Raw genomic sequence first — 13022 nt, 5'->3', positions numbered from 1 at the left:
CAGTGGAGTCCAATAGGACTCTACTGGAATGGGGACTTCCAGTTCCCGCCGCCTGACATCCCGGGCCGCCGGGACTTGTAATATCCCGGTGGCACCGGGATATCAGGCGGCAGAAACAGTGTTATGAGGTTGGCGGCAAACCGCTGGTAGCATCAGCGGGATACCGCCAACCTCGTAATGAGGCCCACTGTATTCCTCTCCTTTTTCACCAACAAATAGCTTCTGAGAACTGTCTGTGAATAATAAAAAGACTTTTCTTCAAATAGAATAAAGCTTTTATTTCTTTAAATATATTCTCTGCCATATGTCACATTTGCATAGTAACAACAAACAATAAATTAAGCGCTGCTACTTCCTTGGGCACACCCCATCAGCGGGGACCCACAAAGAGATCCACAACATCCCCACTATCAGTTGAGGACAAAATTCCTCTTTTCTTTTGGCTAATAAATAACAAGACTATAAGGGTCATTACGAGTTTCATGGTATCCCGCTGGTAATTCCGGTGGGATACAGGGAAACATGCCTACCATTACCGGCACTTGATATCCCGGTTTTACCGGGATATAAAAGGTGACGGCAATGGCGGTAAATCCCCATTCATGGAGTCCCGTAGGACTCCATGGAGGGGATTGCCGGTATTTCCGGCACCGGTAACACTGGTACCGGAAATACCAGCTGTTTTCTGGCAGTGGGGGCATGATTTATCTCCAGCTCTGGGCTGGAGGTAAATCAAGTAGCCCCCACCGGCAAATCTTTAGTTTGCCGGTCCAGTTAAAGTGCTGGTCACAGATTTACTGCCACTTTTACCAGCACTTTTCCCAGACCGGCAAACTTATGTCTAAATCTTTGCAAAAGTACAGGTTAGGCATAGAGTGCAAGGCTCGAGGCTTGGGATCAAGCAAAAGGTGCAAGTACAGTCAAGGAAGGGCTAAGAGAAGAACAGTAATATGAAGGCAGGGGGCAGGGTGGTAATATCAGCTTCCTGGGGGGTCTTCTTCATCGCTCCAATACACTGCAGCGTCTGTTCCAAAGTAGCGATCCCCGAAATTACCTGTATGAGAAAAACATGGAATGTAAAGTGGTGTTATATAGGGCAACTTAAGTAATTTCTGCAGCTTCTAGGTGCACAGAGCTGTGGAAATGGTACCTAGAGGAGGGGATTTGCACCTCATTCCACTGATTTCAAATGGGGAAGATTTTTTTTATTTTATATTGTGATTTAGTTTATTACAGACTTTTTACACATAAAATTAAATCATCAAATCACATTTGGACTTTATATTTACATTCCATCTTTGTGTTTGCAGTCAATTAAAAATATACGGGAAATCGAATAAAATGTTTCCTCAATGTGTATTTGTGACCATCTTTGTTGTGTAATATCTTATCTAAAAACTCATCACCTGCACATATGCGTGCTGGGTTCTCTCCTAGCAGAAATAAACTCCACCATTCATCTAATGATAAGTTATTTACATCACTGACATATGTTTTCATATAACTTTTTCTCTCTGAAGTTAACGCCGGACAGGACGTCAACAGATTGTTTAATTGATTGAATATTTTCCAGCTGTTTACAGAAGCGACATAAGTTATCAGGGCAAGCATTTTGTTTTCAGGTGTGCAGTTACTCTTTTGTAGGATATAGGTTTAATCTTAAACGCAAGAACTGATTGTGATGATATCCACTGGGGAACTTCATCAGGTATTTCATTGTTGCATTTAGTGCACGAGTTTCAAATGACAAATCTAACAACAAATTGTACTGTGTTCTCTGCTGCAGAGTTTAAATCCAGTCTTGTGTTCTGAGTTTACGTTTCACTGCACATTGGTTGTTAATCAAAGTCTCTAGCGCCATATCCAAATGTTGCAAATGACCCACACATTTGTCGTGCCACTTTTTGCAGATGTTTTAATATTCTGTAGAGGATTACAGCATTTGCCATGGTAAACTTCTTGGCAATTTCGAAGTTGTTTTCCAAAAATTCCCCTCTAAAACGTTGCATATTTTCCATGAAAGAGTTAAACCAGTTTCTCCTCCATATGTTAAAGTGGGAACCACTTTCTGTTTATAGAATGTGATTATCGGAGCCATGGTACATTTTCTGTATCTCTCATGTATGATTGTACCCTGTGTTGCTAACATTTTCGTTCTCGATTGCAGTTCTAGCCACCAGGTCCTTTCTCCAATTGTTTTGTTGTATCTAATGCCTAGATAGCGGAGCGACTCTACCTGTTCCAGGTGTTCACAGCCTACTTTCCACTTAAATATCATTCCTTTTTTTCCACTATGGTGCCCAAATCTCATAATTTTAGATTTCTTGATATTGATCACCAGCTCCTTTTTATGTATGTATTGTTGGAGTGTGTTTAATTTCCGTTGCAACCCAATTTGTGTCTGGTCAAAAGGACTAGATCGTCAGCATAAATGATCAAAGAAATGGGCTGGCCACTGATCTTCAGAGGGAACGTTTTGCCGCATTTAAAGCTATTGCCATGTCTGCCAACCACAGGTTGAAAAGTATTGACGCTAATGGGCATCCTTGTTTGACACCTCTCTCAGTCTTGATCTCTCTTGAAAGTTCTTGTGAACGTTAAGCCTGATCCATATGGCAGTGTTGGTGTGGGAAGCCTCTACAGCTTGTAGCAGGTATGTAGGACATCCCCAGACACGAGGTTTAGCCCATAACTTCGAATTGCTCACACTGTCAAAGGCCTGTTGTAAGTCAATGAATGCCAATACAGATTGGATTTAGTTTTGAAGGTTTGTATTTTAAAACATTTAGGAGGAAAAGATTGAGTTCAGTGCCAACTCCCTCTGTGAACCGTGTTTGTCTTGAGTCCATGATATTTGCCTTATTGGCCCGCCTTGTCAGCAGTTTTTGGAGGTTTGATGCAAAGAGTTTACCAATCACGTCTAGCAATGCTATTGGCCTGTAGTTTACAGGGTCAGCTCTATCTCCTTTTTTTAATATAGGGACGATGATGGCTGTGGTCCGGGAAGGAGGTAAGTTACCATCGGCAATAATATGATCGAATAAAGCCGAAATGAATACGGACCAGTTTGTTAGCCCATCAGGACGCGCTGCATGCGAGTGCTTCAGTTTCATGATTGAATCTCTGATGTCGTCTTTGTCAATGGGGAAGCTTTAGTGGTTCATTAAAAAGAGCACAGTTTTACCGAACGGAAAAAGCTTGTTTGACCGCTCAACATGGAAAGTCTCTATTATATTTACATTGAGGCCTACAAGTTTGCGTTCTAATGGGAGCATACCATTTTTATTCAAACTCCTTAAATCAGGGGTTTGCAATTTTTGGCTCTTAAGATGTGTTGAACTACAAATCACATCAGCCCTAGCCAGCATAGTCAATGGTGAATGATCATAGGAGTCATAGTCCAAAATACCTGGAGAGACAGGTTGCAGATCTTTGCCTTAAATGTACAATATGTTTGTCGCAGAATGCACCACACAATGGATGCCAATAAACACAGAGTGGAGGGGCGGAACGCAACTTGAGTTTCTGACACATTCCTTCCTCTCCGCCATACAAATGCTCCAGCATTTGCGCTGGCATGCATCTATATGCTGTTGCAAATTCTGGCAATCACTAAGGAGTCTGGCTGCTTTATGCAGCATCATAAAGCAGGCAGATCCTACAGGGATACATTGTAGTATAGCAGGCAGTGTGTATAATTACAATAAAACCCTGCCAGACATGCAAGCATGTCGACAGGGTTTCATTGTAATTGCGAACACTGCTTATCATGCTTGCATGGTGAGCAGTTTTCACAAATTATTTTAAACCCTGACTGACATGCGATTGTAATTGTGAGCGCCGCTTGCCAAAAGTAAACGCTGCCTGGCATGCGAACATGTCAGGCAGCGCTGTCTCAATTTGCACGGTGAAGTACAAAAGTGCAGGGTAAAAAATGGCGTAAGGACGAAATTTTGGCGGTGGGGAGCCATTAACGTTGCAGTGCTAATGTAAGGGCCCCCACTGTCAACATATGTTTAGGGGCAAACTGAGCTCCACAGTGGTTCTGTGGTGAGGTTTTTGTTGCAGGAGCTGCCCTTAATCGTAAAAAGGGAGCCATTCTTTGCTCAAGAATAAGAACAATGAGAGCGCATGGGGCCAGAACAGGGAAGTTCCCAGAGTCATAAAGGGGATGGAATAAGAGTCAGAAGAGGTTCTCTTTCAGATCCTACATTTCAGAAGATAGAGCGAAAAAAAATCCGATAGTGTCCATTCCACAAACTAACCAGGATGGTCAAAGTCAGCAAAAGACTTGTATAGGACGGATGGCCCTTGGTGCAATAATAGGGATTGTGTAGTCCCTCGCCCCTGTGTAGAGTTCAGAAGGTGCTTTGTTATAGAATCAAATGTGTGCAAAAGGCTGGTGTTGCCCAATAGATGAAGCACAAAGGAAGTTGGTGACCACCCGCTTAAAAAGAAAATAAGGCAAAGTTGTGATTCTGCATGTCGGGGTTGTGCATGTCGAGATCTGGATATGGATCCCAACAAACCACTTTGACGGAGTACCTTGAAGGATTGATCGGTGTGCTGGGAACTGGAGAAGGCATCTCACTTACCAATGCCTGGTATGATGCGGAAGAGGTCGTTCACTTTCTTGTCCACAGCTGTGGTGATGATTTTCACCTGTGGAAAGGCATAGGCCACAGAGTGCACCCCCATCTCTGCCATCAGCAGGGACAGCAGGAAGATCTTATCCTCGGGGACATCGTGATCCTGTAGGAGATTAACTCAATCACAAGAGGGACCAAGACAGACCTTGTAACCCACACGGTGCAAGCAATGCTGTAGAACACACCCACCCGCACACTTCCGCTGATGCACCTGTCCTAGGTTGACACACCCCTACTGAGACACATACACATCAATAGCATGCACCCCAATCCTAAACTGAAACACCCAACAATGAATACCAGACAAACCTCTGCTGGTGCTCCCGAATATGGCCTGCACCATTGCTCAGTATTTCCGTTTTAAAATTCACAAAGCTCTGTCGGTGATCCTCAACTTGCTTCAAGGACCCCCTAATGGTGAAAACCGACAAGCATCTGACAATGCACATCCAATACCTCCTAAAGGACTGCCATTACAAAGTCAGACCCTCACTTACCTTACCTTACCCGGCAGAGTCGTGCTGTGATGCTCAGGAGTTTCCTCCAGGTCGATGGAGCTACAATGAACATTTCACCACCGCCTTTTAATGAAAGCCCCTCAGCCGCAGTCTACCTGCATTCATTACTCAGCATGTTCCAACATAAAGCAGTTCTGAATTTCTACTATTCGTTTCCACCCTCCCCAGCATGTGTAGGACGCCCCAGGTTTAAGATTATTTTCTTCTTCCGTTCTGCCCACCAAACTCTTTGCCCCATGGCTCCTCATCGATCTTTCGCAACATGCGCTTGGTGCTTCCGCAAATGTTCATTGCTTTTTGTCTACCATGCCTAAGGCACTTTAACCTGGATCCATTATCTAATTCCAACAAACCTGTGACCCTTCAGCAGAGGTGTCTTATTTGATTGCATCCTATATCGCATCCCCTTCGCCCTTCAGTACAAGTCTGCCCTCAATTTCTAATCTTTCATGCATGCTCATGACCCAGCCCTCAGAACAAGTCTATTATCTATTTCCAGCTTTTCTAGTGTGCTTGTGTAAAGGGACTTTAAGCATATCTGATATGTTCTCTCATTCTTCACAGTATTCTCACTATAACAGCCCTCAGCAAAAGTACTTTACCTGCATACATCCCAGCATGACAACTTGGCACAAGTCTGTTTTCTGTTTACAACTTTGCAATCAAACTCATGCTCAAAACACCTAGCAAAAGGGAGCTACCTGCTTCTATCTTTTCCTGCCTGGTCCCTCGACACAAATGTTGTTGCTACGCTCACAGCTGACACCACTCAGCTGAAGGAAGCAAGCTGCTTCCATCCTTACCAGCATGGCTAAGCCTCCTTCGCACCAGTATGCTATCTATGGCCCTACCTTTCTGCATTGGGCACCCCAAAAAGGCTCAATTTCCCTCTTATGAGAAGACACATTGGGACAACCTCTAACCCATATTGCCAACAGTTGAAAGAAGTGGAAGTGCAAGAAGGGGAAGTTTGTAACCTACATCCAAGAGGCTGCTCACAACCAAAAGGTTTTCAGAAGGAGCAAGAAGGTGAAAGTGACAACTCGCTTTTTATGAGATGTCTAATTGGGGAGACTTGTAAGCCATATTGCCACCAAAGACATCAACCGTAGAGATAGGAGCTTTTCTTCCTGGCAGGAGAGTGAACCAGTAAATTAACCTTTTAGAGTTAGTCCTGGCAAGCGAGTGGACCAGGAAAGAACCAGTTGATTGAACAAAATATGTTTGGGTAAAAAGATGTTGAAGAAGATACATTGAACAAGCATTTTACCAAAGAGATTGGCCGAGCTAGCCTGACAAAAGCATTTCAATAAAAGAATAATTATGATTGTTTATTTACTTTTTGACGTCTGGAAAAAACATTGGGGCTTTATTACAAGCTTGGCGGTCCGCAAATAAAGGTGCAGGTAGCAACGTACTGGCACCCTTTCCGGGCCGCCAAACTAAGAGTCTGCCAGTAGGGGCCCGGAACTCCTGGCAGGCCTGACCTGCTGGGAGTTCAGGCCCCTACCGGCAGCCGTTTCATTGAAGCACTGGCACTGCTACTAACTGTGCCCTTGTTTCAGGTTGCCTATTCCAAGGGAATGGAAATAACCAATCTTGCAATGAGGCCCAACTGTGTGGAAGAGAACTATTGCATAAGAGTTCTTTTTTAAGTCTGAGAAGGACATTTTGTGGAAGAGAACTATTGAGTAGGGATAATTCAACCCTAGTTATAAGGAGTACATTCCATCATTTATGAGTTTAAAGTTTCGCCATGTTTATGTTCAACTGAGAACAATCAGATATTTCCTGTTTTATTTTGTTGTATGTATTAGTGTGAGGGTCAGAGATTGTTGGACACTAGGTCATCCTTCTTTAGTTTTTAGTTTGCTAGGCATGGACACTCGTTGGGTTAGGGAAAGATATGCGTTTATCTCACCCTGTTTAATTTAATAAAATGACAAACTTTAAGAAAACAATCCCTCTGTGTCCATCTCGTATTTTTGACTCCTCACACATAACAACCCTCGAAAGTCGACTCTAGATCATCATTTCACTGTGTGCTATGCCACTACAGAAAAGGTAAAGACTGTATGCAAACAAAGCTTGGTCCCACCCCGAAATTAGCAATTCAGCCCAAACTTCTAGGACACACCCCTGTTGCATGATAACACAAGCTACCCCAGACATGTCTTGGGGCCTCATTACGACCCAGGCGCTAATGGGTTAACGGCGCCGTAAAAGGCTGTGGCGCCGTTAACCTATTAGCACCTAATTACGAGGTCCCTTTGCGGGACCCGACCTTAACGGCTGGTTTTACCAGCCGTTAAAGTAGGGTGCCGCAAAGGGACCTTGGTGCTAAGTACGGTGCCGCATTTTGCGGCACCGTACTTAGCGCCTTCCCCATTCCCATTGAGCCCTATGGGGCAAAAATGGGAAGGGCCCATGGTGAATGGGGAATTACCGCCCCGCCAACCTTGGAATGGGGCGGTAATTCCGCCATTCACCATGCCGGACCCCGGCATGGACCATGGTGCTAATAGCACCATGGTTTAGCGCCGGGGTCGTAATGAGGCCCTTGGTCTCATTGGGTGCCATCAGTGAGGAGTAAGTTTGGGCCCACAGCAAGCTCAGGACCCACTTCTCGGAATAACTGTCCCACCCAGCAATTCGGGCTGGAGAAAGCCTGATTTGCATGTGGTCTTTTCCTTGGGTAATGACATGTCAAGACGCAAAACGGTATGGAGGCTTGCCCAGAGCAATGCCAGAGCTTCTGATTAATTCACAACCTTCCCGCCATCACTATTGAATGCTTTGGACACACTGTACTCCTCGCCTTTTCACCAACAAATAACTTCTGAAAACTGTCTGCGAATAATAAACTTGGATTTATTTAAATATATTCCCTGCCGTTTGTCACATTTGCATAGTAACAACAAACAATAAATTAAACTCTGCGACTTCCTTGGGCACACCCCATCAGTGGGTCCCACAAAGAGATCCACAGCATCTCCACTATCAGTTTTACTTTATGTATTTGTACATTTGTAGAGCGTGCAAAGCCCAAAGGCAACTAGGCGTTGGCATTTACGGAGATGGGTACACGTTTCTGAAGCTTACATAAGGATACATCAACCTAGTAAAAGAGAGGTCCATTACATATACAAGAGAATACATTCAGAGGCTGGATACGGTTGCATTGGTAGGGCATACTTGATGTTTGTCGTAGAGGCAGAGGGGTCGTTACAGTGACTGTAATGTAAGGTCTGATCTGAATAGTAGGGTCTTTATGTTTTCCTAAATGACCAAAAAGATGTGTAATTTCTTAGTTGAGGACAGAATTCCTCTTATTTGTCTTCTGCCTAATAAATACCTAGACTATAAGGGTCGTTATGAGTTTCCTGGTATCCCGCTGGTAATTTCGGCAGGATACAAGGAAACGGACGTACCGTTACCAGCACCTGATATCCCGATATTACAGGAATATTACAGGTGCCAGCAACGACTTGCCTGCGGGCTCGGCGTGCTATATATTAGCTTCAAAATAAATAAACAACGGTAAATCCCCATTCTATCGAGTCCCATAGGACTGTTTTCTGTTTCCATCTTTGCAAGCAAACTCATGTGCTCAGAACACCTAGCAAAGGGGAGCTACCTGCTTCTATCGTTTCCAGCCTGGTCCCTCGACACAAACATGTTTTCTGTTACTATGCTTCTCAACATGCTCACAGCTGACACCACTCAGCTGAAGGAAGCAAGCTACTTCCATCTTCACCAGCATGGCTAAGCCTCCTTCGCACCAGTATCTTATCTATGGCCATACTTTTCAGCTTCGGGCACCCCAAAAAGGCTACTGGCAGGTCACCAACAGCTGCAGGAAGAAAACAAGTTCAGGTATTGCATCTCAGCAAATATAAAGATAGAAGCCCATCCTCATCCGTTATCGTCTACAGTGCCATCCAGTCCCCTTTAGAATGTGGGCGTTAGTGGGCGGAAGAAGGGAAAGGTCCCCCAGTGTATATACCATTTCATGTTTATGCTGCCTGTCCAATCCTTATGTCTTTATTGGCTTTTCTACATGCATGTCGAGGATTCAAACCATCTAAATCAGCTGTAAAATAGAAGATTAGTGCTATATAAATAATAGCAGATGTTTAAATAGTGCATGAGGCTACATTCCTCCTGCTTCTAACCTCTATAATAATAGTTATTAGCACCCGGCAGGGAGAGGTCAGGGGGCCTAGCAGCCAATATAACGGCTATGCCTTATGGTATTGCCCGAGTTTCGAGCCTCCTCAGAAGCGGGAGGCCGCCATCTTCCCCACAGTGCAGATGAGTCCTCAGTGTCCCGATGCCCCGCACCACCTTTCTCTCATCTCCAACCCATTTTCAACTACCCCACACACTCCCCTGCCCACCCCAACCCCAGCCCTACTTACCTGCAGCCACCTTGTCCCTTCCTCCCCCCAGTGAAACACTTGCTGTTCTGGGCTTTTTCCTCCATGCCAATGGCCACCATGGAAAGGGAAAAAGGACTACCTCTGTATTCGCTCGCTATGTCCAACACAGCCACTTTGTTGTGCATGTTTTTTTTCTATTAAAAAAACCTCACAATTAGCAGCTCGGAAAGCATGCCAGAGTGCTAGTAGCAGTATACCCTCTATGGGAGAGCATTACCGGTTCACTTTGCTCGCCCTGCAACTCTGGCCCCGGGTAATTACCTGACCGAGAACGCTCTCCCACAGAGGGGTATATTGCTTAATTAATATAGCCAATGAGGGTCCTCAATTTCTCGATTTAAGAAGGATGAGGGGCTCAGTTTGCCCAGACGGGATTCAAACCTTCGATCTGCTGGCTTACCCCCGCGTTGAAGGAGAACGCTTAGACCCTAAGCTATCGGCCTAGGCTTGATAAAAGTGCCTAACAAAAACATGCTCAAGCATTTTCAGCGCTAGTCTGTGTTCATCCATCCCAGCATTCTCATAGAGCAAGTATCCCTCAATCTCTCAGATGCACCAGCCCACAATACAATGCTGTCAACATTCTGCCCAGCATACACTCGCTCACTCGGCACTTGTCAAACGTGTTCTCTCCTTCCCAGCAATCTTGTAGCCCCTCCGCATACGTCCGTTATCTATTTCCATACTTACCAGTAGGACCCTGACTGCCATCATGGCAGCTGCACCTGTGGACACTGTGCAGTCCATCAGAATGACGTGGTCCTCGCTAATGTCCTTGGGCAGCCTCAAATAGTGTAGCTGTGAAGGGGGAGGAAGGAGAACAATGGGTGTAATGCAGGGAGAGAAAGACATAAAGAGAGAGGTAGACAGAGAAAGAGAGCAACAGTAAAAGACACAGACAAGGAGAAAGTGTACAGTCACGGGCAGTAGGGAGAGATCCAGAAACAAAGTTAGACAGACATAGATGGTCAGTTTAAAAATTGAAGCAAGGGGTACAAAACGGGGTTTGAATGAGAAGATAAAATGACAATGAGAGAAAGAGAAGGTGAGAAAGTTGATGAAATAATCAGCGAATTTACAGAAGCCTCAATATTAAATGCAGTGGGAACTCTTGAGCGACTACACACATATCTCTGCGTCCTAGTTTCGGAAGAAGCACATAAGCAATATTGAGTTTTCAAATAGTGCACATGGTGTCCAACAAAAGATAGCTGAGACATATAAAGGGTGCCTCTGTGTATCAGTACCCCGGGGAGGGGTGCCAGCCTATTAGGAGGCTAGAAATGTTGGCTTGCACCTATGGTACACGTTGGCTTACCTTTGCAGCCTCCAGCGCCATTTTCTTTCCTGACTATGTCCCTGCCATCTGTCTCTGCCCTGCGCACATCTCCAGCGCCTCTATACCTCCTGCTTAATCTGTCTCCCGTGAGGTTACTTCCGCTGTGTGGCTAACAGTCTCTGATGTAGTCAGCTGCTCCTCCTGGGGTCTCACCACTTCTTTCTGCATCCTCGCTTTTCTGCATCCTCGCTCCTGACACCACATTTGGACTTTCACTTATTTTCTCTTTTTGTGGTCACCCCTCTAATGATGTTATCACTTGTTCTCTTTCTCTCTGAATTCTCACCTCCTCTTTTTCTTCTCCCGCGTTGCTATCCACCTCTTCCTGCCCGCTTTCACTCTGTGATGTCAACACCTTCTCCTGTGCCGTCTTAATTACCATCACCTCTTTCTGCGCAGTCTCAACCCCTTATGTAGCTGTCCCCTTTACTTTCTCCCTGTCAGCTGCCACCATCTCATTCAGCTCACTCTCACCCTTTGATATCAATACCTTCTTTTGATCCTTTTAGCTTTAGCCATGTCCTCCAGCTCTCCACTGCTGCCACTTGTCAACTCTCCTCTGTCTCTCCAGCCTCTGCTCTTCTCCAAACATGGCACACCAACACCTACATCCCACCCCGAGCCTCTACGGCTGGGGGCTTTCATACTGTTTTGCCTCCTTCCCTTGGTGGGACGTACTGTGAGAGGGCACACCTACGACTTGTAATTAGGTGAGTGATGTGGTTTGTTATCGCTCCAAGTGCACTTGGGGCTACTTTGTGCTCAAGGGTTGGACAAAGCCTATGAGAGGCCTTGTCCAGCCTTGTTGATAGTTGGTTCCCCTTCGCCCGTCCCTGGTGCCGTCTAGGCTGAGCTGAAGTCTTCGGTGTATTTATTCAGTGTGTGAATTAGAAGCTGGAATCACACTGGGGAAGTCCGCCAAACACTTGGTTTCCCTTAACATGCTGGACAAGCATGGAAATGGCAACATTGTATCCACGGCTTGAGAATCTCTTACTGGGGATCAATATCTTGACAGCTTTGTGTTCCTCACTAAACCTTCAACATTCGGGAAGCTGAGAACCATTACCACTGTGTCCATGGAGGTCACTGCACATCTGGCACATTTCATGAACTTATCCCTTGGTTATCTCTTCGGTGGAGATTTGGGTCTGCTCGCATGGGGCTCAAGGCTCTCACAGTTTGGAAGTGGCTGCACTGATATTGCCCCGCAGGGTCTAACAAGGGGTTTGGGCCTGGCCAACTCTTCCAAGGCTGGCCCGCCCACTGGACTAGTGGGTTGGGGAGAGTCCAGACACCCAGGACCCAGGGCTCCACCACTGCAATTGCACCATGCCATGTGTCAGGGACCAAAGTATGGTGACAGGGCGATCCTCCCTATTCCACCCTCGTGCCTACCATGCACTGGTTCAGGGTGGCACCTGATCCCCCGAGTCATAACCATGTCAATCCCCCAGCCCAGGCAGGGCCCTGCTTCAAAATCCAAGAATTGCTTTTTGTAGTCATTGATGGGTCACATCTTTGTAAGTGTATAATTTATTTTTCTTATATTGTCAGTGACATTGTAATAAACAATCACAAATTATGCCCCTGATTCCATTCCAAATGGGAAGGTTGGGAGAGGCTTTTAAATCACGCCCTGTTGAAGAACAGATTTGAATGCTGTTTCTAATGAGTGGACCGACCACTTTCTCACTACAGTACAATCCCAAATGCATAATTTAATTTTACTTTGCCTGGTTTCTATGTTCTCATTTAACCTAATCCTAACTGGTACCTGACTATCAATCTATGCTGTTTCTGTACCCTGCCCAAAAGAGCATTTGTACAGTCTTACATCTTAGCTATAGCACGCATCACATAGGAAACTCTGTGTATGTCCCTCCTGAAAGCCACTGTCTGTGCCAGCAGAGCACCTTTGCTATCTGCTGCCACATGGGCAGTATTCAGTTACCAACTAGATATAGCTATCTGGGTATGGTTAAAACTATTATTCCGTACCTCTGACACGTATCCATGTGTGTGTGTGTGTAGATCAGCCCCTCATCTCTCGATCTTGTGTGTGTGTAGATCA

The 13022-nt window shown here is 45.3% G+C and overlaps 1 protein-coding gene across 8 annotated transcripts in view; it reads right to left on the bottom strand.

The window, feature by feature from the left end:
* Nucleotides 1-252: 252 nt before the first annotated feature.
* Nucleotides 253-13022, bottom strand: part of UCKL1 (uridine-cytidine kinase 1 like 1) — a 378995-nt gene continuing 366225 nt past the window's right edge. For all 8 annotated transcript variants that reach the window (XM_069650850.1, XM_069650854.1, XM_069650849.1 and 5 more), the window contains 3 exons: nt 10300-10407; nt 4596-4752; nt 253-1054 (listed from right to left, as the gene is read on the bottom strand). In XM_069650850.1, coding sequence (XP_069506951.1) covers nt 978-1054; nt 4596-4752; nt 10300-10407 — 342 coding nt within the window. In that variant the 3' untranslated portion in view covers nt 253-977. The remainder of the gene's footprint in view (nt 1055-4595; nt 4753-10299; nt 10408-13022) is intronic.

Source organism: Ambystoma mexicanum, chromosome 3p (assembly GCF_040938575.1).
Source record: "Ambystoma mexicanum isolate Mex_15411 chromosome 3p, UKY_AmexF1_1, whole genome shotgun sequence".
Classification (NCBI taxonomy): Eukaryota; Metazoa; Chordata; class Amphibia; order Caudata; family Ambystomatidae; genus Ambystoma; species Ambystoma mexicanum.
The sequence above is the reverse complement of the archived record's forward strand: the minus strand, read 5'-3'. Positions and strand labels throughout refer to the sequence as shown.